This window comes from Cydia amplana, chromosome 15 (genome assembly GCF_948474715.1).
Source record: "Cydia amplana chromosome 15, ilCydAmpl1.1, whole genome shotgun sequence".
Taxonomy (NCBI): Eukaryota; Metazoa; Arthropoda; class Insecta; order Lepidoptera; family Tortricidae; genus Cydia; species Cydia amplana.
The window spans coordinates 1,019,131-1,046,688 of record NC_086083.1 but is presented as its reverse complement, the minus strand read 5'-3'; the positions used below and the strand labels follow the sequence as shown (position 1 = coordinate 1,046,688).

Sequence of the window (27,558 nt, the reverse complement as noted above, 5' to 3'; positions counted from 1 at the left end):
CGGATCACGCCGCTCTAGTGCGAGAGCAGGACAACGCTATGTTTAAATTTATAGCAACGTCTCGCTTATATTTATCTTCACATGTAGACCTTGCCAAGCCCTTTTCAAAGTCACAGAAATAAAAATATCTCATCTCACCTTATACCCTGGACCGAGCCGGTGCATGGCGCAGATCTGGTGGGTGGTGAGCGCTTCTCCGAACAAGTATATGGCGGCCATCTGTCCGCAGAACACGCGCTCCTCGTCCAGCTCAGCTGTCGCTCCGATGTAGCACTTGTCGAATGGCTGGGGACAAAAAAATGAATAAAAATTATGTTTAATGTAGATGGAAACATTTTTCATATCATACCTGATACACTTATACAAAGATGAATTTAACGATACGCCTAAAGCTGTGGTGGCGTTCGAATATGCCACGTCAAACGGTTAAAAACTCGCGTCAGGAACCAAAAACCTATATAATTTCATACAAAAAAAAATCCAAAGCAACGTTTAGTTCATATACTCATATTTTGCAAATGTTTTCAGTCAACCATGTTTACACAACTAGATTCTACAAAGCAAAGTGCAAAGTGGTAGTTTATTCCGAAGCATTTCAAAATGAAAAATACCCATGAAGTAAGGATATTTAAAATAAACGCCAAACTCGTTACATTACCATCGTTATCATGAGAGGATTTCGCCAACGCCAACATAAGCCCACCTAATTGATTACAAAATACCAAAACCGACAGAAGGGTGCGAGCTTAAGAATCCCTTCCAACCCGGCCGCGGCCCATAGGTTGCTCATTTATAAGAAAAATAAAAAGTAATTTTGTGCAAAGCCTCCGTATAAATCCGACCCGAAAAATCTGTAATTATGGCGGAGTGGTCCCACGAGATGCGGGATTAAATATAAACAACTACGACCAAAGGATATTTAGAAGCCAATAAAACTGAGAAACACTTGACGCACACAATCTGACGAATAACAAAATTTAAGGGAGTTTCGCTGTTGTGTTTTAAAGCGTGTAATATGTTGGATGTAATAAACGTAAGGGAATTAATTGGGGGAATCTCCGCCGATAACGGCCGGGTTTTCATGAAGACTGCATTATACGCGGCCCAAGTCTCCGGCATGCAGATCGCGACGATATTTTACATAATATTTAGCCGCTGCAGCGAAAACCTTGCAGAGTTATTTCTAGCTGGAATATTTGTGAAAGCTTTTAGTATCTGATAAAGTGTAGACGTGAAAAATCTCATATTTCAAGTCGACTTTCAGTAATGTGTATGACTTTGAGTGATGTCGTAGGAATCACTCGCAATATTTTTATCTTCTGGAGTCGCTTTCCTAGACAGAACTTCTGAAGCGCCAATAGATTAATATAATAATCACGGATTGCTTTTGCCAAGTTACAAGACGACTCATGATCTCTCTGTAAGTTTAAATATTAGATTTCGTATACATAACGCTAATTTACAATACAACCTGAACTCTGATTTCACCCGCAAGCCGTAATAGAATAACACAAAGCAAACATCTCTAAATGTTCCGCCCACTGCCAAACAGAGCACAACAATGCCTTTGCCGGCGGGCGTCACATTCCAAAGCCGAAGGATTCCTGAATTCCTGATGATCGGCCGCTCTCTAGCCTCCGATGGAATCAGACTTTAGGTATTGGACTAATAAATAGACAAAATGAAGTGCAAATGAACAGGTTTTGAATACTTAAAGATAATTACTACTACAATATAAAACAACCTTGTGAAGTTAGGTATTTCATGTTGGAATTTACGCGATAGCAACGTTGCAACTTTATTGCAGATAATAAATGATCCATGTAACATATTACATTTTAGCATCTGATATTTTATCAGTGATAAAATATAACAGTTTTGAATAATTCACGGTTACTTTCACTAGACTTATATCGAACCGTGATTACCTTTTGTAGAGTTTTCAAACTCCCGATATTTCGACGCAGTTACATTACATGCATCTTGTTCACGGGTTCGGGTTCGAAAACAATACAAAAGGTGGTAAAATATGTTGTGAAAAATCTCAAATTCCTATGACATCAATCATAAACAATGCCTTTGTCGAGCGCGGGCGTCATATTCCAAAGCCTGGCCTAAGGATTCTTAAATTCCTGATGCTCAGCTGCTTTCTAGCTTCTGACAAATTCGGGTTTTAAGGTATTGTACTAATGAATACAAACCTTGCAATGAAACAAATAAATACTCACTTAGAGCAAAACATAAAATACAATCACGTTTTGCAGTGTAAGAGCTATCGAATAGGACGAATAGGTAATCCTTAATTTTTGTATTTGTAAATAATGATCATTTTCGGAGTAATACCTTACTTAAATATCAGGATTTCTTTAACCCAGGTCTAACCCAGTTACAATGGCCATCTCAGGGAAACTCCATCAAGCGGTGAGAACTACGGGAAAACCAAGTGATCACAATCCACAGTATTCACAGTAATGAGGGACTAGTAAAGAAGAAAATATACTTAATTATATTGATTTATGTCTCAAGACAGGAAGGCGTGGAAGGATCTTGTGGAGGCCCTATGCATCTCCGGGGTGCCCTAGGACAGACAACAACAATTGATTTATGTACTTTTATACAAGCTTGTGTACGAAAGACAATACAGAATTCTCCAACAACGCCGCTCTCTTATCTCCTAAGCCCTTCATTTTGTTCTCAATCCGTTACGCAGTAACGTCATGTAAATTCCCATTTACGGCTAAAACACTCCACTGTGCTGAGGCGACACGTGAGAACGTTTAACGATAAAGGCCCATTGAGTTGGAAAGACGATATTCGGCGTATTTTGTAAAATGTTATACAAATAGAAGGCATGTTAAATGATTGAAGGAAAAAATTAAGAAGCGTTGCGTTAAAGCATGGTTAAAGTAATAAAGAAAAGAATTATCATAATCAGAAAAGACCATCTCTATCAGCTTTATACACAATATAGGAGTATAGTATAGAACATTCTGCTAGGTACAGATGGTTAGGGTATAATCCCCACACCAAATTGGATTGGGGGTTTCAGCGTACATGTTTGAATGACTTTGCAGATGCATGCAGATTTCCTCAGTATATTTTTTTCTCCAAAGTGTAACTGGTTAAGTATTTTTAGAGCCGGAGTTTGGAGTCATGGTCTACGATTTCGAATGTGAACGCCTTTTACTGTTCAGCTTCAAGATCTTGTAAAAGACGTGGAAAAACTGACATTTGAAAGGAATTTAATTTGATACGAACATTTCATTGAAACTATCAAAGAGGGCAAGGAATATTAGAAGTAAATTCAAGTGAACCCAATCGATAAAACATGTAAATTTGAATATTATCAATGATTATGTAAATATGTATCCAATTTGGTGCAATACGGCTTGCAATTGGTGCAAGCGTGATGATCTTTCTCGTATATAATATTACTATACCTAATACGTCAATGGAAATAGTCTGAGAGGCTCCCGCGAAAACCGAAATTCGCAAATTGCGGGGATCTTTCTCTTTTACTCCAATGAAGGCGTAGTTAGAGTGACAGAGAAAAATGCCCGCAATGTGCGATCTTCGACTTTCGCGGTTAGAGCCCTGGTCTGACCAACCCTTTACGATGCGTCTTCTTTGACAACCTCGACCCAAGTGAACGAGGCTGTCCAACTTTCTCGGTGTCCCCACCACTTACTAAACGTCTAAAACTACCGTGTTGGGCGTGTTGCCAGCAATAAAATGATATTTTCCCAGTTACCCCTGTATTCATTCCTGCCTGGGATATATTTACACAGCAGGGGCCTATAATCACGAAGGTGGAAAATCGTGCAGAATCAAGCCTTGGTGCACGAAATAACGATCTTATGTGATCGCAACAATCAGTCATGAGGAATCGAGGAAGAAGAAGAAATAAATCATGAAACAAGCGTGATTGCGATGCACTGTTGTTTAAATTTTAGGCACATATCCGAACACGTGCCTTGGTCACGAGGGCAACAGAGTTGCAAAGGATATCTCAACAATCTCAAGATTGGAAAAGTTTTCAGAGGTTAGGTAAATAAACGGAAATAGCTGCTTGGTTATACGATCAGATATTGTATTGTTGAACGTTTTGGCTGTACATTTCATTTAGGTACTCGTAGTTGGAACCTTTTTACACCAACGAATCGTTCAGAGAACGCGGGCTATTTTGATGATAAATAATGAAAGAAGTGTAGTTAGCTTCTATCCGCATCTCCTAAAATGATTCTAATATATAAATCTAATGTCGTAGTACTTCAGACGCCATGATTTTTGGAACAAAAGAACATATAAGTGAAGATATGTCCATAAAGTGCAAAGGCATCACGAATAAGTATTACCAGAACCGACCTGTATTTTTAGACAAGTTCCCTGAATATTTTTTGCTTGGTTTTGCTTGTTACACCACGTACAGTCGCCATCAGATATATCGGAGCAGCCGAGGCGCTCACAAACATCTGAACACGCTTGTATTGTCAAGGCTTTAGAGTGCGTGTTCAGATACTTTTGAACACCTAGGCCGCTCCGTATAAAGCGATAGCTGTCATCTCTCAAACTTTTCATTCAAGCAAATTTTAACTAATTACGACGATGTTGACAGATGGTTAGGTTAAGTAGATTAGGACGTTTTCAAACCTTAAAGTTTCAAATGAACAATTTCATTTTTTTCCTGTTTTTCGTTTCTTGTAATTACATAGGGCAAGTCAGACATTTGTCATTAAAGTCCTCGTAAAAACGCCAGTTTATATTTTTAGACGTAAACTTAATCAAATTACCCCATCAACCACCCCCGCTATATTATTTAGGACCTACTAATTTAGCCTTTGTCCCCGTAAAAGAAATGCGACATCAAAGGGAATCGCGTACTTATAAAAAATGTGACCTTTATTTTAATTGTAGCTCTGGAATAAATCCAATGTCACATATTTAATTACACAAACGGGTCTACCGCGATATAATTTTATTGTTTTTCATTGTCTTTCCGTGACCACAGCTGGTGCAACTCAGCTCAACGTCGGAATTTAAGGTAAAAACCGGCCAAGTGCGAGTCGGACTCGCGCACGGAGGGTTCCGCACCATCAACAAAAAATAGAGCAAAACAAGCAAAAAAAAGGTCACCCATCCAAGTACTGACCCCGCCCGACGTTGCTTAACTTCGGTCAAAAATCACGTTTGTTGTATGGGAGCCCCACTTAAATCTTTATTTTATTCTGTTTTTAGTATTTGTTGTTATAGCGGCAACATAAATACATCATCTGTGAAAATTTCAACTGTCTAGCTATAACGGTTCGTGAGATACAGCCTGGTGACAGACGGACGGACGGACGGACGGACAGCGGAGTCTTAGTAATAGGGTCCCGTTTTTACCCTTTGGGTACGGAACCCTAAAAACAATGAAATTATATCGCGGTAGACCCGTTTGTGTAATTAAATATGTGTATAAAACGCGAGAGTTTCAAAGTTATTTTATTATTAGCTTTCTATGCCACGCCGATGGAAATGTATGCCAGATTAGTCTGCCTATAAAGCACATACCGCACACTAATCAGCGGGCGCAGTATGGTACCATTTTTATCGCCTGTCACTATTTCCCGTCACTTTCCCGCGCGAGGGGGTAATGTAACGTTGCACGTACATATTTTAATTATAAGCTTTAATTATTTTATTTTTACACCTTAAACTAATATAATTTTAACGAATTAACTTATTTATAATCGATTTTAAATTATTACGGCATGAATTATTATTTTACATTTTAATCTTAATTAATTATTATTTTAAATTTTACTAATTATTTATTTATACACTTTTATTAATGAATTTTATATTTACATAAATTGTCTTATTCTACTTTACTATAGTAAAGTAAGACTAAATAAACATTTTGATGTATAGTTATAATCAAATTATATTAGGTATTGCATGTATACTCGGACGTTCACACTTTATTCGTACCGACTGTACTCGCGACCGGCCTATTGGCTGACGTCATGGAAAGATCTAGAAGCCGGTTGCGCGAGCGCAGCCCTCCCGCCGCTGTCCGCGGAGAGTCAGTCCGCGCCAGCCACCTTTGCATACGCACGTACCGCCGCGCACACGGAGCCTATCCGTGTCGTCTCGCGCGCCGTACGAATTTTAACCTTTTTAATTTAATTGAGGTGTGCGCGGACACCTTATTAATTTATAAATTTGCTCAGCGACGTTTTCGCATATTACGATTCCCGCACCCACGTATTGGTAAGTGCAAAGTGTTGAACGTTTCATTAGAATAAGTAGCTTTAGTGTTAAAGTAGTTTGTTATTCGATTCATATTAATCGCAAAACCTAAATTTAATATTACGTTCCATTCCATCTTTTGCTAAATGCTTTTAGCTCCAGAATGATCTAGCAATTTCCTTTGTTCTCGTAGTGGCGGGTACGAGTAAGTATGTGTACGTACCCTCCTACTTATTTAAATTCACTTCTTTGTTCTTTGTTCTTCTTTCTTTCTTTACTCTGTGCTTTTCCTTCGTTTTTGTAACTCCGCTCTGCTTGTGAACACAAACACGCTTTCTGCTTATGGTGCACCGGCTTCCCCATGGTCCCATCATCATCATCACAGGGTGTTCACAAAAGCAGAGCGAGCAGGAACACCTTACTAAGACATCTGGAAATCCACAGGGTGCGTCGTAACGTTTTAAATCCAAGACCGTCGGCCGACAAACACCATCACCACCTCGACGGCAGGGTTGGAGCCATAGCCGTTCGCCCGCCGTCGCCCCTGCTCCTCTTCAGCGCTGTCGAGTGACACCCACCTGCTGCGGACCCTCGACCAGCCAGGGCAGTACCGGATCTCGGGTGCAAATTTAGACGGGCCTTGACCACCCACGACCCTATTCAAAACTTAGTTTTTTTATTTAAATAAATACTTAATTTGTTAACGAGTTGGTAGTACTTCTTTTACCTCCCCTACCAACAGGGACGTACTTCCCCCTTAACGTTACATTGGCATTTTCACTTTCACACTTGTACATACTTGTCAGAACGTGACAGGCATGGTGACAAGCGATAAAAATGCGACCGTGCTACCGCCGCAGAACGCATTATGAAGCGTTTAAGAAGAGCGTGGGGTCACCACACAGAGACGAGTAGTTTACGTTTATGGACCAAGCGAGAGCGAAAGTCTCCGTTTCAGCTTGCTTGGGCGAAAATAAGTACGTATGTATGTATGTCTGGCTCTTCTCCTCTATAGGTCGCATTTCCTAACAACTTCCCGTGAAATTGTATGAGGTTGATTTAGTTATATAGATATTTTGTTATCGAGTTTTTGGATTTTTTTCAAATTGGTGCATGGAGCCATGAAAGTTCGCGAGGTCTACAGCTCACAGAGCCACTAGTAAAGGCACGGTCTGCCTAAAGGTAAGCAGACACCGCAGCGGCAGCCAATGGATGCTAGGAATAAGATTTCATTAGTCGGAATTTTGTGGTTTTGCAAAAGTTCAGGGGGCCTAGCCAACATGACAATCGTATACCCCATAAACGCATAACGAAAATAAAATATGTAGGTAGGTATCGGGACGACAGATACTACGAAAGTCCCGTGATTATTTCCATACAACTAACTTACATAACATAATAGATGTTCAAGTTTTAATTGGCGATTTCTATACCCGCAGATCTGCAAAATTTCTGGCATTTCAGAGATACTCGGACCCATGTCTAATTCAAGGATGGATTTGCAGAAGCAATATAACTACGATTAGTTGCTTAAGACAATAATTGCAGCGATTATACCACATATGGTCTAATCCATTCATATAATGTCACATAACTGTCATAGTCTAAGTTCCCGCAAACACTTAACGCGCGACCATGAATATTCATGCGTTAATCCTATCGCTATTCGAGCACGAGCAAGCTCAAACTCAGGGAACTCCACTATCAGAGCACTCTAGTAATTAAGCATAGTTATAAATTCTAATAGATGTCATTGTGCTATAGATGCACTGACCAAACCTTCCATTATGATATAGAGACGAATCGCCTGGCTTATAAGATGGAAGTATGGTCTTTTCTTGAAGGTTTAAAGGTCTTATCGGTCTGGAGATACCGCTGGCGATAGTTCATTCAACAATTCAACTGAGCGAGGCAGGAAGTTTCTGAAGAAATCCGAGAAACGTACAGCCAACGATTTTGCCAAGTATATTTCCTATCTGTCTAACTTTACAAGTTTTTATATCCTCCAAATCCTGTCCTACAACTCCGAATGCATCCAGATCAATCTGCATTTACGCAAAGCTTCAAAGTGCCACTATTTTTCCATGCATATAATATGTCACCGGTTATACGAGTACCAGAGCCGCATAAACCGGAGCAGCTAAAGTGACACCTCCAGGGACTGTACGAGTAGATTCACATTGCTTTATCTAGCGGAAGCGGTTCACAAACTCATTCAAACCAGCAAAACTGTGATTGCAAGAGCTTTTCAACTAAAATACGAGTGTATGGGTCAAATCAAAACACATTTCAGAAAAAGGTCTCTTCTGTATATAATACAACTACTTACAGTTAACGACTCAGGCACAAGTACATATATACCACGTTTTTCTTCTTTTTGTATGTATAAAGTACTGAAAAGAAATCTAGTTGCAATGGGAACAGAGTTGATTTTATTCCGCTTTTAACAAAATAAATCTGGGGGCAAAGCGAAGCGCAAGGGCACTACCTACCTTTTCTCGAATCAATTTTTCTTGAATAATTTGGTCTTGTTACATGCACTTCTTCATCAGCCAACGATATATTGTCACTAATCAACCCACAACACTCACCAAACTAAAACATGGACCGCGTCTCCTTCTCACTTTAACGTTCGAAAATGATTAGAATTTGAAATCGGAAATTTGTTTCTGGACGGCGGCGTAGTCGTGTGCTCGTTGAATGTACAGAATAGCATGCCTGTCTGCTCTGACATATTGGACGTAGACAGGAAGCCTTGTGTGAATTTGTTATGAAGGCGGTCGGGGCTAAACGGACCAATCTCGCGGCGGACGACGGCTCGTACCTAATTCACGAGGCATTTTGTTTTGTCTGAGCTTGTGTTTAGAATAACTAGACTAGATGGAAATGACTTTAGACGACACATTATTTTAGATTCGATTTTCTATCCTCACTGAATCGAATAAGCAATAATAATGCAGCCCGAACTCGAACTACACGATTACATAGTTCGTTTGATTAAAAATACATTAATGATTCGCTTAAGGCGACGTGGTTAAACACTACGTCGATAGATGTCGCTTAATTAAAATAAAATATTTTTACGGAGTTTCTTATATATAAGGGTTGGAATTCTTATTATATTTGTTTAAGTATTTGTGACTTTATTGTTCTATGCAGCTAAATACCGAACCCCCTTACGATTTTGACACAAAATCTCAAAATTTACTGCAATATTACTTTAAACTCTCGCATTTTGTACACATATTTAATGTCATTAACGGGTCTAACGCGAATTATTTTCATTATTTTACCTTTGTTAGCCATTTATATTTAATTTTATTAGTAGCTCGATTGATTTCCGATTGTTAGCCAGTTAAGTATATTTTATTTTATTAGTAGCTCGTTTGATTTCCGATTTACTAATTTGGCGGTATTGATATTTTAATATAAGAGGTAGTTTGACATTTGTCATCATGATTACGCTGTTGAATTTTGAAAAGTGAAATTGGAGAAATAAAAGTGTGATTTGTACTTGAGTGTTTTAATTGCAAGTTATCACTAGGCATCGGAGTTTTTGTCGCATGGTAAGACTAATAGCAAGCTATGGAGTCGACATTTGCCATAAATGTAAACTCTTATTCATACTCATACTCATTTATTTAATTTATCTTAAAATGCCTTTAGAGCGGTCAGTCGTGTATATTATCTTAGTCAAATTATATAAAAAAATATTTTTCTATTACATTATGAATTAGTGTTGAGTCGCTCACTCGTGAGGCACCTCATTTGTACCACTCATTTTGTTAATTTGTCGCAGTACTTCGTACCGCAAAAATGTCTTACTTCACTCTATTCATTTTACTTGATTCTAAAATTATCTTTCTCCTAAAAGTTCTATTCTTAACCTTCAGAATTGCACTTCAATTAAATGTTACTATTTATTTATTTATAAAGGAAGTGATGAATACATAAATATGTATATACATTAAATATTTTTGTCGCCGTTGGAATTAATGGAATAGTCGACGCTGAAAATATGCTAGTACCTCACCTCATTTGAAGTAAGACATTGTAACACCTCATTTTAGAAAATGAGGTACTCATACAAACTCATTTTAAATTGATGTCCTACCCATCACTATTATGAATTCATAACTTCAACTATTTTAACATACAACTATACAAACTACATCGCTGCGAAAGACCTAATGTTATGTAGGTACTGACCGCTCATAAAATTGATTCGACCAAATCGCACATCTGATTAATCTTTCCAATTTCTCGTTTAAATAAGTATGAAAGTATAGACGGACACATGTTGAAACGTAAAATATCTTTCAAGTAAACAACTAATCAATGACAATAGTGATAGAATTAATTCATAACTTTTTTAATTGCGGAAGGTTATTTTCTTAGGTGACAGTTCCATTCACTTTCGGCTCTATTGCAACAAATGAGGTTTAATAAATTAAACTCATATACGTAGTAACTATTTAGTAATCTGTTCTCATATTAAATAAAATTAATCATGAGTATGAGTATGAATAAGAGTTTACATTTATGGCAAATGTCGACTCCATAGCTTGCTATTAGTCTTACCATGCGACAAAAACTCCGATGCCTAGTTATCACCTTTTATCCGACGTTTCAGCCAGGATGCACTAGCTGTAGTCACGGGAGACTTCCGGACATTAAAGATGTTACTTCATATTTATTTATTTAAACTTTATTGCACAAATTTGACACAAAAAGAGTACAAATGGCAGACTTAACGCCTTGAGGCATTCTCTACCAGTCAACCAATGGGCTAAACAGAGACAGTTTGTCATATTGTCAAGAAAAGATACATTTTTGTGCAAATCTGCACTATTTCAACTGAATATTCGACTAACTAAATAAGTCACAGGAATACAATGCTCGTTTCCTACGAAGATTAATTTTGGTCCAGTCCGGTAGCACGCAGAATAGGTTTTATCATGTGTGAATGGTACATTATTCAGCTGAGCTCTAAATTGCTCGCCGCGCCGGGGTTGCCTTTGAAATTTTACGCTCCTTTGTATGGGGTTAATGTAAAATGTTATTGTAACTTGCATTCAGGGTTTAGTTCGCCTTGAATTTCAGTTTATGGATGAAAATGCAAAATTAACAATTATCATTACTTCAACTACTTACTTGCGAAATTCCAAAAGCTAAAATTACATAGGTAAAAGAAAAAAACATTTTTACAAGTTAATGCTATCTGCTAACGATATCATTAGGTATGTTAATTTTAAAAGCATAACTAGTGGCTATGTGAGCTGTCGAACTCGCGAACCCCAACGCCATTATGAAAATTTTCTAAAACATTCGACACATAAAATGATATATCTACTTAATTATGGAACTTGCTCACTAAGTTTTACGAGAATCTAAAAACTTTTAAAGTTGTACGAAAATTCGGACATCTTCTTCCTCGCGTTGTCCCGGCATTTTGCCACGGCTCATGGGAGCCTGGGGTCCGCTTGGCAACTAATCCCAGTAATTGGCGTGGGCACTAGTTTTTACGAAAGCGACTGCCATCTGACCTTCCAACCGAGGGTAAACTAGGCCCGTATTGGGATTAGTCCGGTTTCCTCACGATGTTTTCCTTCACCGAAAAGCGACTGGTAAATATCAAATGATATATCGTACATAAGTTCCGAAAAAACTCATTGGTACGAGCCGGGGTTCGAACCCGCGACCTCCGGATTGCAAGTCGCACGCTCTTACCGCTAGGCCACCAGCGCTTTTTTTTCGGACGGAAATTCGGACATACAAAAGAATTTGCCCAAGCTGAAAGGGAAACCTTCGCTTTCGTTCGGTCAATTCAGCTAACCCAACCCTCACCACGTCAAAAGTATCTTACTAGTCACCTCTCTAAAGCGTGTGAACAAGGATTATTTCAACTTGTTCGAGCGGCTGGATAAGTGAGGTTCAATTATTCCTTTAAAACTCAAAAATACGACTAACAGGCGTATTCTGATTTCAATAACAGGTTATGAATTAGATCTGGATTGGATCTGTCGGAGTCAAGTGGCGTTTTTGTTTGAAGAATCACTTTTGACACTGACAGATCGGATCCATAACTAATCCAGATCAGACCCAGACAGAGAATTAGATTCTAATTCATAACCTGTTATTAAAAGCAGGATACGTCTGTAGATTGTTTATGCGTAATCGAACCACAAATGTCGGCTCATAGACTAGGAATCCTCTAGACTGAGTTTAGAGCAATTATTTCATGAAACCGATGCTGCCAAAAATACGGGGGTGCGGGGGGACGAGGTAAGCAAATCCCGTGCCGTGATTGGTCCGTTCAAAGACACAGAACAATCACGGCACGGGATCGACTCGAAGATGGAGTAAAACTACCGTATAAGTGGCAGAGGGGGTAGCGTTACTATGCTCAGTCTAGAGGATATACCTAGTCTATGTGTCGGCTTAAAATAAAATGTAGTACCTAAACAATATTTTTGGTATATTCAGTATAACATTCTACCTAAGTATACAATATTTAGGTATGTTTGTTACTTCCATTTACAACATTATTTATCCATGATTCTAAAGTTAAAATTATTCATCAGCAATCCACCGACGTCACGTTTCCGACTCGTCACGTGCTTATCGTTACAAGCAATTTGTAACGACATAACGAGTAATGCCATGCAAATTCCGAGGCGTGTGAGTCAAAAGTTGACACTCGGAAATCATGTTACGGCGCCGGGTTGGCTTTTGATGGCTTAATCATAACATACCTACGTTATGTGTTTAGATTATGAGACATACATGAGATTTCAGTTTAAGTGGCTGCTTTCGCGTGCTGAGTGTACACATAAAGTATGAAGGTCGGACGCGAATCATTTTTCACCACGATTTTCTAAAGGATTATCGTATTCTTTCCACTTTTCTACTATTTGTCGATATCAAACTTCATCAGCATCACAGCACAAGTCCTACATCATTTAATGGTTCCTTGGCGCTGTTACCACCTTACGACGAATAACGACACCCCAGCGTTCTTGGCGTTAGGGAACAAGTATTAAAGTCTGTTACCTTCCGTGATACTTCTCACTTGATGGTCTCATCGGAAAATCAGCGCTGGAAGCCACCAGCAACATGCTGAGACGAGGCCATTTCGTGGAACTTTAATCTTATTTTCTGTTTTCTTTTATATTATGTATTGTCTCGTTCGTCTGCTTCCAAATAAAAAGGTATTCTATTGTATTCTAAAGTGGACTTACGTCGTTGGTGGAGACGAACCACGCCATCTCGGTGCTGGAGGCGAGCTGCCCGTTGACGAGGCACTTGATCTCGCTCTTGGTCCACCGGTTGTAGATGTAGACAACCGCGATCGCGTACCATCTGTGCAGAGACATAGATACGTTGTTCAAAAATATACCACACAAATTTCTTAAACTCTAAATATTGGCGCCATTACAAATACTTACTTGGGAAAACTATTTTTTTAATATTACACTCAACTCTTACCCACTCTTAGCTGAGGTATCTTTTACTGAGGTGTGCCAATAAAGAGTATTCTATCTACCTATCTTATTCAGACCACAACGGGGAATACTCAACACAGCACATCAGTAGGTATCAGGGATCGGAACCGGTTTTTTGCAAAAACTTCGAAACACGACAGGTAACGACTTCGTATTATAAGCAGTGATCGGTTATTTGGATTCTCCCTCGCGGGATGTCAAGTAGAAATGGGATGTTAATATAGATACGACAGTTTCCCGCGATACTGAACAAACCGAATATTGAAAAAATAATGATTGTTTATTTTAATTTTATACAAACCGAACATTCAATTCATATTGTTTTTCTAAATTTTATTGTAAGAATATCAAAGCTAAAGAGTTCACATTTTTTTAAATTGTTGGAGAGATTAATAGTGGTTATGAAATCGCATGTTAGTACTATTTTTAGTTTAAGTTTATAATGTTAATGTTGTTGCTTTATATTTTTGGTGAGCAATAAAACCATTTGACATTGTGGACATTGTTTTTCTCAAACTACCTCTCAGTTGAAAGAAGTGTAATTCACTTTTTGATAACGAATTCATTTATTCAAACAATTAACCCGTAGTAACCATATATTAGCTGATAGACACGCGTACTTACTCGCCGAACTTTTATCCAAACGGTACAAAATGTGCCGCTTTGGAGGCAGCAAATGAGCTGTCAGTGTAAACACTTATGCTCATTTGTTCGATTTAGACAAAAGAACGGTGAGTTAAGTACTCGTCTATCAGCTACTTAGATGTTTTAAAGTGTAATAAAATAAACACATTGTATTTTTTTGCCTTTTCTAACAACATAAATCCTGGATTCCCGGGGCATATCCATACTAACATAATGATTGAGGTCGTTCACCCCATGTCGAATCCAAAAAACCGATCACTGATTATTAGATTGCCCAATTAGAAATGAAGTAATTAGCAAAGAACGAAAAAATACCGTTTCCGTTCCCATACAAAAAATACCGGTATCCGATCCCTGGTAGGTATATAACACATATACTCGAATCACAATGGAAATCTCCGAAACTGCTCAATTTCAGTGAACGTCGTGAGTCCACTCTGCCGGAAGAAAAAGTTTCCCATTGAATGTTGGCTCAAGTCAAACATCTACTAGGTACTCGGAACTATGCGATCCAAATCAAACTTGTTCCACGGTGAAGCGAAGAATGAAAGGTACGTAAGCTTGAGTTGAAGACATCGCAAGTTTAGTTATTTTTCTTCTTTAGGTAAGGGATTTATATTATGGATATAAAAATATAATCTTCTTGAGTCAGTGTAGCGTGTAGGGTTAGAGGCGGTGTAGCTTTATTTGCCGTTCATAAGCGCATTGTAATAATATGCCTACTTGAATAAAGACGGCGACAGAAGTGAAAACTCAATGACTAGTCCAAAAATGTCTGCAGCACTATTATAATTGACCCATCCTCCTTTCTATTGAAAAACTTTAGTTCCGAAATTGCTGGCCAGTGAGCTTAAATTTGTAGCGTCAATTGTTTAAAATTCGAATAGAAATTGTAAAGTTACCTTGCAGACCTCGCATCTGGTCATGATATTTTGAGTTTTATTCACCAGTACTAGAGTTCACTTTTATTAGCGATTTCATCAAGATGTAGCTTTATTGAATTATATTTGAGTGATATGAAGTTAGAATGTAACTGTGAGATCCTCGTATTTCAGCCCGTACAAGATTAGAACATTGAACTTTATTGCTTAATATAAAAGTCCAGTTTTAAATAATTGACCTGATTATGATACGTTATGACTAAAGTTCTTTGATGAATAAAAACGAAACAGCAGGCTCAGGCATGCATTTTCGCCGCGCGGTAGAAAGAGAGGGTTACACGCCTTACGGTCTTACGCCTTACGGTCACGTGACGTGACACCTGTTACGAGTTTAACATTTTTTCCCCATCACAAAAAGTGCAGCGCCGCTAAAGAAGTTTTCACTTCAAAAAACCTACGAGTAACGTAAGCTGCCCGTGGGTGCCGCCAGCAGCGGGGCAGGGCCAGCTGCCGGCGTCCAGGCCCGCAATTTATTTTTATTAGAGACTATATTATATAGGTATATTCCATTGATGGCAGTATTGAACAGGGTTTACTAATGTATCGCCTAAAGCTGTATCCGAAATTATCAATACCAATACTACGAATCCAGGTAAGGGCATTTCATTTGTATTTTTATCACGAATATTTGCCTTTTATGACAGTAAATCACCTTTATAACTAGGTACAAGTCTCAAAGAAAAGGCAATCAAATTGTGCCTTTTCTCATATGTTTGAACCTATACCACTGCGGGTTATATGTATTATACGTAAAAACATATAATTTTCTTTCCCTTGCCAATTTCGTTTCTGTCAAACTTCTTTGATTGGTGCAATCGATTAGCGCGTGAGTAAGTGAACCAAAAAAAAAATCGACTGATGGAAACAAAACAAGACCTTTCATTTAATTTTTAATGTAACGACCTCTGAATCTAATAATTAACTTTTGTACTAAGGTTATTTGCAAAAATTATAAAATATTAAAATATTGGGTTTGGAGGCGCGGGGTATCGATCCCCGTACCTCTCGCATGCTAAGCGAGCGCTCTACCATCTGAGCTACGCCCCCGGTGAAAGCATTTGCGAATATTACGACCTGAACCGTATCACAAACAACAACTTCATTCGCTAGACACATTCTACTCGATAAAAGACTATTTACAATTATAACTTGAGCTCTAAGGGCGAAACAATTACTTGTTATTAGATAGAAGATATAAACAGGTTTGCCGACAATGTCGCAAGAGAGAGCTTGGAAGTGAGCATTGTTCAATGTCGACATAATTAATTGTCCATTCATAAACCTTATTGTAAAGGAATAAAGTAGGTACATATATCAATGGTCTCGTTATTGCACTTACGCATTCGCATTACGCATATTTAGGGCCCGATTCGGATTTAGACATGGCCAAGATGCGATAACGATATGTTTAAGATCTAACTTAAGAATTACTTAAAAAAGTCATTGATGTTAAAAGCTTATTACAGAGTCGAGGACTACTTGACAGACAAACATGCATGGTCCAAACCAGAAACTAATAAAAAGTAGTAGCAATTAAAAACATTGTATTATGTATAGAGTTATAGGTGACACAGCTCAGGTAAGCAGGAAAACACATCAAATATTATATGTTGGTAATTCATAATAATCAATCAGATTTATATAATATGTTTTCCCATTTCTTTTAATAACTTTATTTTCTTTTCCTTTTGTAAGAATTTGATATGTTTTCTGAAAGAGCTACGAATTTGTATGATTCCATGTACATATGTATATTTTCTAAATCAAATTTCTATTACACCTTATGTGTATAATTGCATGAATTCTATAGTGATTTAAATTGTATTTTTTTTTTCCTTATTTTCTCGTAATGCATGTTAATTATAAGATGTAATTATTTTTGAAAAGATGTGTCCCGCCGAGTTTGTTGCCGGTCCCATAATGGGATACCCTCCTCCAATTGAGGGGGGATTTAAATCTTCTCGGTGCAGAGGTGTAGGGTTGGAGCCGGTCTACCTAGCTTTATTTGACGTTCATAAGCGCATTGTAATTATGCCTACTTGAATAAACTATCTTTTATCTTTATCTTATCTTATCTTTAACCTGTCAAATTTGACATTTCCGCAATTCTGGAGATACTCTTGAACGATTTCCACAAGATATTACTTAGAGATCTAATTCACATCTAATAGATATCTAACACGATCTATCGTAAAAGTGACCTTGGTTGCCCGAATTGCGCTGCAAAAGAGAACTAGTTGAAATCTAAACTATAAGGTATCTAGAATGGATCTAGTACGTGTCATCTCTCGTGAATATCTTGAAGTTCGAATACGGCAGTAACTACGTAGTAGTAAGTACTGTGTATTAGCCTCGGGCAGAACAAGTAATCACTCACTCACTCACATCATACCTATAGACATGATTGTAGTTATATGAGTACGTCTTGGACTGGCCGACATATTTTTATAAAAAAAGTCCCTTGGAGGCGCGGGGTATCGATCCCCGTACCTCTCGCATGCAAAGCGAGCGCTCTACCATCTGAGCTACGCCCCCGGTGATATAGTTGACCAAATTATCGATATATTTGTAGTCAGTCAAGGTGCTTAGGAGCTGATCGACTTACTTTCGCCTGGTCTGGTTAATGTTGACGTATGAGCCACATAATGCCTTTTAATAAACTCATTGTTGGCATTACTCGTATGTATGTGCGCATTTCAGCACAATGAATAATTAATCTTTATTGTTCACCAATTTTAAATGTTAGGTACATACAAGGTACAAGTATAGTGACAAACACGCTTATACAGTAGCCATCAGATATATCGGAGCGGCTAAGGCGCTCTCAAATATCTGAACACGCCTCTATTGTCAGGGCGTTAGAGTGCGTGCTCAGATATTGTGATTGTGAACACCTTGGCCGCTCCGATATACCTGATGGCGACTGTACTTACATACTAATTTAATTACAATAACTGATCGGAAATTGTTCGATCGATATCCAGATTGTCATCTAAAATACTCATATTAGGTAGGTACATAATCCGACAATTCGATATATTTAATCCGTTGTGAAATAATTCGTAATAAACCGAACAAGCGATTGGATTCCGTACAATTAATGGCTCCAGAATGTAAATAATATCGTCAGTCCATAAGTAATTAATTAATTACCACTACTGTAATATAAGTCACCTCAAAAGAATTCTAATGGGTTTGAATTCCAAACAGATCCCAATTGAAAACGAAGTGAAATTTATTTTTGAGTATAATTACATGGACACACTTCATTCGGTTCTCGTATGCTATTTTATTTTTACTATCATTTTCTTTAATTTAATGAATGTTTTGATTAGGTATACAGGATTTTGACTCTTGGAGACCCTATACATCTCTAAATAATTTTAGATTATAGTTTTTGTATCTATGTGTTTTTTTTTCAATACTATTGTTATTGCGTTTTTTGTAATTCGACATTTAGAGGCTTTATACATCTCTATGTTAGTTTGATTTGATATTTACGGCTTAGTTGTATTTTATAATTATTGATGTGTTTTTTTTTGTTGTATGTAAATTCCATATTGACGTGTAAAAGTGCCCTTGTGGCCTATTTGCTGAATAAATGTTGATATTTGATATTTGAGTCGTAAATAGGTTACTTTTGGCAAAAAAAATGTCTATGTTAGTAAACAATTCGACAAAATTTCCAAAAAGAAACCGTTGGAGGCGCGGGGTATCGATCCCCGTACCTCTTACATGCTAAGCGAGCGCTCTACCATCTGAGCTACGCCCCCGGTTATCAGAGTGAACGAATTTATTGATAACAACCAAGTAATTCAAGGTAACTACGAGTATTACGCTTACGTTGCGCCTTTCACTTCGTAAGTCCAGTTGAGCTGGTTTAGTTTCCGATATGTCGTTATCGGGGTCTGCATCGTAAAGATAATTGATATACCTAATGCTTGGATTAAGCTAGACAATGGTAGGCATAAGCAGCCGTTCTCTAATAAGATAATGAAAATTATTTGAACTGTTGTTACGCCTCGGTTTGGAACTAAAATTACGAAAATTTCAATGGACTGGCTTAAGATCAAAAACTATTTTGTGTATTTTCTGATCTTTAAAGATGTGATCAAATTGATCAAACATCTTCTTAAAATATGTATTCTTAATTCTGTACGAATAGTACTAAAGCACGGACGCTAAGCATGAAGAATATTGTACATTGACCCACCTGTTCCTAACTCTATCGCACGCGCGCAGTTATCTTGCCGTTCTGGTAGCACAGTGTCATTGACAGCCGCCATCATGGGCGGGACAGCAATATACTTAATTACGCGCGTGCGATATAGATAGGAACCGGCGTGTCAATGTACAAAATTCCTCGTGGAAAGCGTCCTTCTTTAGTACTAATAGTGGGTACTGTAATACTGTTCTTATCTTACCTCCTGGGCTGGAACTCGTATTTGACGCAGTGCTGGAACCCCTTCCCCCGCACCTTCATAGAGGTCAGCACTAGACAGTTGCCCACGAAGTGCGCGGTGTAACCCACGCCTTTACTCGTCTTGAAGCTGAAACAATCCATCAACGTCGTCATACACAAGTTAAACAAAAGTTACAAAAACAAGCAACAACGGTTGTGCCGATAGAAGTGAAAACTCACCTCACTATGTTACCGACGCCCGGTAACACGATACATATGTTTAGCGGAGGTATTCTATTTATTTATTATATATATATATATATATGTATATATATATTATCATTCTCAAATAAGATCACACTTTTTCATTGACATATTTATTTACATACTGCCATGACAACCTCAAATTATTTGAACATAGGTAAAGAGTCTTGAAAAGGAGTCCGCAACATAAATCTCAAATAACATTGAGTTTTTCTTTATTGATTTAAATGCCTTTTAAATTATGAGTGGCCACCTTACGGGGCTTACGGTCACGTGATCGCCTTACGCTGTCTCGAGTTTATCATTTTTTCCCCACCTCAAAAAGTGCCCAGCGCCGCTAAAGAAGTTTTCACTTCAAAACATTTTTAAAACAGGAGTTTAATGTTAATTAAGTTTTTCTTTGCATCGTCATACTGTGTCAGGAACTCAGTACATAAAGAATTTTCAAATCACAAACTTCCGAGTGTAGGTTCGTTGGAAGAGTTGCATAAGTTCTGAATTGGACCATAAATAAATTGTATATAAGATGACATATAGAATTTTTTGTAAACTTTGTATGTAACCAAAAAAATGAAAGAAAACCTCAACAACCAAAAGAGGTAAACCAGTGACTGGCAGTGACCAACTACACCAGGCTAACATAAACTACACAGAGGAAACGCTTCGCTCAAATGTAATGAAAAAGTTGGGCGCGGACGAGTGCACGCCGATTCGAACACAAAACGGCTTTTAACACTAATTAGCTACAAAGCGAATTGTTGCCATTATTTTCCCGGTTTTGTGGAGTTAGTTTTATATGTTCGTCTTGTGAGGGAAGGGAAAGGACTAATGATTTTGAATAGAGTCATTATGTGATTAAATGCGTTCAAATTGAACAATACTCTAGATTAGGTAGGTACACAATACACATGATTGGTGAAAGCAATGTTCTAAACATATACAGATCGATTTATATGTATATGTAGTAGTAATGGGTATAAACTATAAAGTGTTGCTGGTGTTAAAAAAATCTCGGCCAAGTTCTTATATGGGATCAAAAACAGTTTTAGGTCACGCGTCTTTCCCGTAGACAGACAGACAGACTTTAAAGCCAAATTTTCATAAATTATTCCGACCCCACACTAGCGTCGTCGCGTCTTTTGAGCGTCGGCGTCTAACGTTATGGAAAATGATGTCACTACGCAGTTGCGCCAACGTTGCGTCGATCAGCAGTCTTGGAGTTGCTTAGATGTCAATGCTCGGGAGTCGCTAGTGTGGGGTCTCTCTAGGTCATCCCACACTAGCGTCTTTTGGGCGTCAGCGCCCAGTCAGCGCTAAGAAAAATGGTATAGTATACGAATAGCAGCCACTGAGTTGACTATGCGCCAGTGGCGACGCGTCAAACATATGCATAGGCAAGCCGGGGCTAATTTGGATTACATATTTCCTTTACAACTCTGCTCAAACGTCCAAAAACGCCACTGCTAGACGCCGACGCTCGGGAGACGCTAGTGTGAGGTCACTCTAAGGGTCTGAGCTTACCAGTATAGGTAGGGCTTTTCCCGCTCGATGTTGACAGAGTTGATGGGGTCCAGCCTGAACCAGGTGGTGAAGGTGAAGCCGTTCTCGTGGGGCCACCGCGCCAGCGGGGGGAGCACCACCGCCTGTTGGAAATAAACTTTCATTACTTGTATTATAAGATCTAATACGTATACAAAGTCATGAGACAATCCGCGAACATTTCAAAAACAGGATTCTAACAATTTACTAAATTCTCCAAACGTCAAACCAAATTGCACCCGTAACCCCGGGGTATGCTCTTTTCACCTTAAAAGTATATTATGTCTACGTTACGCCAGGTCGGGAGTAAAAACCAACAGTGTTACGTATAATAAAGGACAATGTGTGACTGTGTCTATGGTTTACAATGTAATTTATTCCCTGCCGATTAGTTCGTACTTGTACAATGTATATTTATTTAAATTACTTGGTAGGTATATAAAGGCCATGTTACCCCTTTAGGGCTCTGTTCCAATTAACTTAAATATGAGAGTAGTAGGCGTAAAATGTTATTACTACTGGGGGCTGAAAATTACTGTTTGATAGTTTGATACTGTGGTTTGATAACACAATTATCGTACGTGTAAAGTACCTACCTAATAAAGATAAAGTTACATGGTTTAGGCTAACAACAAGAAACTAAATTGGTCAAATAAATCATATAACAGACAGAGGCGAGCGCGAAATAACAATGCCGATGTGTGTAATGACCAAAGCACGCGTGTTTCATACGACTTTGAAAAACAAAACAAAACTTTCTAAATGAAATAATACCCTAAGTAAGGACGTAAAACGAATTACTTTTATAATTTAATACGAAAGAAGATAAAAGCGTAATTGTGACATAAATACGTCTAACAGGGCTTCACAAGAGTAGATACCAGGATTACATAATCCCATACAATCATTAAGTTAACATGAGTATCGCAAAGGAATCTCGCGACGCACGTCTCACTCGCGATTGATTCCGCCGTACAAAAATGTTGGATCCGACCCAAAGCGCGGCAAAGGGGCAATAAGACTTATCTAATACCGAGGGGCTCACAGGCTCCTCGAGATATCGTATCAATAAAATCTACATACGAACCGTTTTTACGAACTTTTCCAATCTTTTACATTTTCGAGGGTACGGACAAGTTGAAGGGCCCATTCGGGACCTAATATTGGTGTAATACGGTTGAGAATAGTCAGTTAATCGTGTATTAGATGTAACGAAAATGTAAGTATGTGGTATGTGTTCCTGGTGCGAAAGTAATGATAGTAATGGTAATTTAAATTACCTTCCATGTGCGTGTATATGTAATCAATGCTGAACAAGGTGATGTATAATATAGTTATTAGTAACACGAGCGTTCATCAGGATCGTGTAGAAGCCCCAAGGACTCGGTTACAAGAGAACGAATACTGAACATTAATTAACACCAAAATGTGTAGGTTCACACCTAAGGCGAAAAATGTGTGAAAATAAGGCTAGGTAATACCTTTGAATACATTTTCATGTTGACTTGGTAGGGGTAGCTACCAAGTATACAAGTCTAGCAGCCATATTCGAACTTTAAGATACGTCAAATATAGTTTCTATATCTAATATTTGACGTATCTTAAAGTTCGAATATGGCTGTAGTTTTTGCGTTTCCGTACCTACAAGATTATTGCCCAGTAAAACGTCACTCATAACGGCATCACGGAAAAACTTTTTGAATTACAATTGTATAAAAACTGCACTTAACATTCTTCGTGTAATACCCTGGTTGGCACGCTATATCTCACCCGGCCAGCAATCTTATTTTCCCGGCCTTAACTATAATGTTGCTATTATATTTCGCTGGCACGTGTCCGCTCAAACGTGAGGTAAGGTAAGTTTCGACTTTCAAGATTCGCAATATAAATCACTAGCTCTGAGGATGAGGAAAATATAAGAGAAATCCCGCAAAACTAAAATCCCTCAAATCCTGGTTGGAGTGGCGATTAACTACGGGCAGGTGATTTATATGAATTTATGTTTCAAAGAACTCATCATTTTTTAGGGTTCCGTACCCAAAGGGTAAAAACGGGACCCTATTACAAAGACTCCGCTGTCCGTCCGTCCGTCCGTCTGGCCGTCCGTCCGTTCGTCTGTCACCAGTATGTATCTCACGAACCGTGATAGCCAGTTGAAATTTTCACAGATGATGTATTTCTGTTGCCGCTATAACAACAAATACTAAAAACAGAATAAAATAAAGATTTAAGTGGGGCTCCCATACAACAAACGTGATTTTTGACCGAAGTTAAGCAACGTCGGGCGGGGTCAGTACTTGGATGGGTGACCGTTTTTTTGCTTGTTTTGCTCTATTTTTTGTTGATGATGCGGAACCCTCCGTGCGCAAGTCCGACTCGTAAGTACTTGGCCGGTTTTTCAGTTTTACCACGGCTCGCTACAGGGGTTCGCTTGATAACTTAAATTACTTACAGGTATCTGCTACCGGCACTTCGTTTTTATAAAATCGTTTTAGACTTTGACCAGGCTAACTTTGCATAAACTTGGCAGTAGGAATTTATACATATCCCTATAAGCTATGGAGCTTGACGTAGCATTTGGCATAAGGGGAATCTGGGCCTTCCTTAAATACCGTGTTTTGTCGGGTATCCTCACGATGTTTTTCATCAAATTTCTCTTATCGAGGGTTATAAGTTCAAATCCCAGGCTTATACTTTGCTAACGAGTTTCTCAGAACTTATCTTTAAATTATCAATATCCTATTTGCCACTTGCGTACTGGTCGATCAATGAGAGGAGGCGTGTGCCCAGCGGTGGTACCTACCAATGGCTAATATTTTAGTACAGTCACCAGCAAAAATATATGACTGTGGGCAGCCGTGCAAAAATATCTGATGCTCCATTGGAGGCATAAGTATATGACGACACTACCTCGGTAAAAATATGTGATGCTTTGTGGCCGGCAAAAACATCGTTAATCTGTATCCGCATAAATATCGAATCGGGTCGCTTAAAAATATTTGACGCCTCATAAAAATCAAAATTATGTGATTAATCTCATCTGGCATAAATATCTCTCCACTGTGAATGCAAATACATGGGATGGCAGACGGACCGCCTATATATCTGACACGAAATTATGAAATATGTATGTCATCAATCGGCAAAAACGAACCATACCTGGATAGCATAGAGCCTTAAATTGTATGAAGTGATTTGACAATTCACGAAAAGAGTGCAGACTTGTCATTGCATATGTCTGTCTCACGTATTTTATTTGCAATTTTAAATTGTGACATAATTCAGGTAGACTTTTAATAGAAGATGTGTAATAAAACTAATAAACCTCCTTCTTACATAAAAAAGGATGATAAAGTAGTCAACTTGTGGACTGTGACAAGGACAAACAATAATAGTGCTTTCGCTGCTACTCCTACTGAATGATACATAAGACTATCCCGTTCGGTCATTTCCCCCACCCCTCATGCCAGATCCAGTTATATACTAGATTCATGATATGATTGCAATACGTTCAAATTTACAAAAAAATTATATCCATTTTATTCCGTCAAATCGATGATAGAATATAATGTGAGACAGACATATACAATGACAAGACTGCACTCTTTTCGTGAATTGTCAAATCACTTCATACAATTTACGGCTCTATACCAAACATGTATGGTTCGTTTTTGAAGGTCGATAACATATTTGTGATTTTCCAACGTGTCAGATATTATAATAGGCGGTCCGTCGTCCATCTGATGTATTTGCTTTCACAGTGGAGAGATATTTATGCCAGATGAGAGTAATCAGATAATTTTGATTTTTATAAGTAATCAAATATTTTTAAGCGACCCGATCCGATATTTATGCGGATAAAGACTAACGATATTTTTGCCGGCCACAAAGCATCACATATTTTTACCGAGGTAGTGTCGTCATGTACTTATGCCTCCAATGGAGCATCAGATATTTTTGCACGGCTGCCCACAGTCATATATTTATGCTGGTGACTGTACTTATTTGTTGGTTCGGCTCAAAAAGGCACTATTTTGAATATAAGCGACTGCCATCAGACCTTGCAACCCGAGCGGAAACTAGACTTCCTTTCAATACTTTTCTTCACCAAAAAGCTTATAAATATTGATGTCAAAGGATTCATCTTACATATTATAAATGGGTGTAAGGACTTTGTTCTCTATGTTCACGCCTCAATGGTTTCATGCATATAAATCTCAGCTTTACACGATGCGGATATACGCCGCTGTACATGTTTTGACGTGCAATACACTTTGAAATAAATAAGTAAATAGCGAGGGCTTACCGCGAACCACGTCCGACGTGTTGGCTCTCTGTCGCACTTGTAAATTCGTACGTAAGTGTGACAGGGAGGCAACACGTCGAACGTGGTTCGCGGTAGGCCCTCTGTCCCGTTCGTACACTATAGCTCCGTGGAAATACAGCACTATTTTAGTGCACTTTCATAAATTTTCAATTAAAAAAACCCAACCCACTAAATAGCTAAACTTGTTACTAAATAGCTAATTGTTAATTTGAATGTTAGATTAATTCAATGTGATTGAATACATTTTATACACCCCCAAAAAAAATGCGGTATTCCAAATATCCACAGATTTTCATCATGATCCGATTCACCCTGTGATCCGATTCGCCTCGGTCTACCCTAGATCATTAACTCATTATTCAGTCAAGTACTACCTACAGGGATATCTTTCGTTCATTCATTTTGAATAAACCACCCAATTACTCATATCCATTCAACATGCGTACAGAGTGCATCATTAGTTCCCTCGAGCGAGTCCCTTAAACCTACTCAAACAGATCGATAGCAGCAGGACACCCAGATGTCCGAGATTAATGAGTGATGTACCGCCTCGATACATCGAAAATGTTCCCGGAATGTATAATTATACCTGAAAACTGGGAATATCTCGGAACGCTAAATCTCTTGATAATACTCACAATATTCTGCCTAGCCAGGATGACAAACGTCGATAGAAAACGCCAACCGCTTAAATAACGTATGGAAATAGTCACGTGGCTTTTCGTAGTATATGTCAATCTGTTATTCATTTTGAAATCCCATTACTACGTAATATCTAACTATCAACATGCATATACCTAGAGAGCATACTTTATCATTAGCTCCCTCGAGCGATTCCCTTAAAAGTTCTCGAACAGTTCGATAGCAGCAGGACATCAAGATTAGTTATGTACAGTCACCAGCAAAAATATATGACTGTGGGCAGCCGTGCAAAAATATCTGATGCTCCATTGTAGGCATAAGTATATGACGACACTACCTCGGTAAAAATATGTGATGCTTTGTGGCCGGCAAAAACATCGTTACTATGTATCCGCATAAATATCGGATCGGATCGCTTAGAAATATTTGATTACTCATAAAAATCAAAATTATGTGATTACTCTCATCTGGCATAAATATCTCTCCAATGTGAATGCAAATACATCGGATGGCAGACGGACCGCCTATATATCTGACACGAAATTATGCAATATGTCATCAATCGGCAAAAACGAACCATACATGGATAGCATAGAGCCTTACATTATTTGAAGTGATTTGACAATTCACGAAAAGAGTGCAGACTTGTCATTGCATATGTCTGTCTCACATATTTCATTTGCAATTTTAAATTGTGACATAATTCAGGTAGACTTTTAATAGACAATGTGTAATAAACCTCCTTCTTACATAAAAAAGAATGTTGAAGAGGTCAACCTGTGAGACTGACAAGGACAAACAATAATAGCGCTTTCGCTGCTACTCCTACTGAAAGATACATAAGACTATCCCGTTCTGTCATTTCCCCCACCCCTCATGCCAGATCCAGTTATATACTAGATTCATGATTGCAATACGTTACAATTCAAAATTATATCCAGTTTATTCCGTCAAATCGATGATAGAATATAATGTGAGACAGACATATACAATGACAAGTCGGCACTCTTTTCGTGGATTGTCAAATCACTTTATACAATTTACGGCTCTATACCAAACATG

General features: G+C 38.3%; 1 protein-coding gene and 2 non-coding genes across 3 annotated transcripts in view; all 3 read right to left on the bottom strand.

Annotated features, from left to right (window-relative positions):
- Positions 1-27,558, bottom strand: part of LOC134654758 (neurobeachin-like) — a 336,665-nt gene that overhangs the window by 257,632 nt on the left and 51,475 nt on the right. The window contains exons 4-7 of the mRNA XM_063510228.1: positions 21,510-21,631; positions 19,747-19,872; positions 13,473-13,593; positions 139-285 (exon numbers count right to left, since the gene is read on the bottom strand). Of these exons, the coding sequence (XP_063366298.1) occupies positions 139-285; positions 13,473-13,593; positions 19,747-19,872; positions 21,510-21,631 (516 nt within the window). The remainder of the gene's footprint in view (positions 1-138; positions 286-13,472; positions 13,594-19,746; positions 19,873-21,509; positions 21,632-27,558) is intronic.
- Trnaa-agc (transfer RNA alanine (anticodon AGC)) lies at positions 16,297-16,369 on the bottom strand. Its single transcript has one exon. It is a non-coding gene; the product is annotated as a tRNA-Ala (tRNA).
- On the bottom strand, positions 17,785-17,857 carry Trnaa-ugc (transfer RNA alanine (anticodon UGC)). Its single transcript has one exon. It is a non-coding gene; the product is annotated as a tRNA-Ala (tRNA).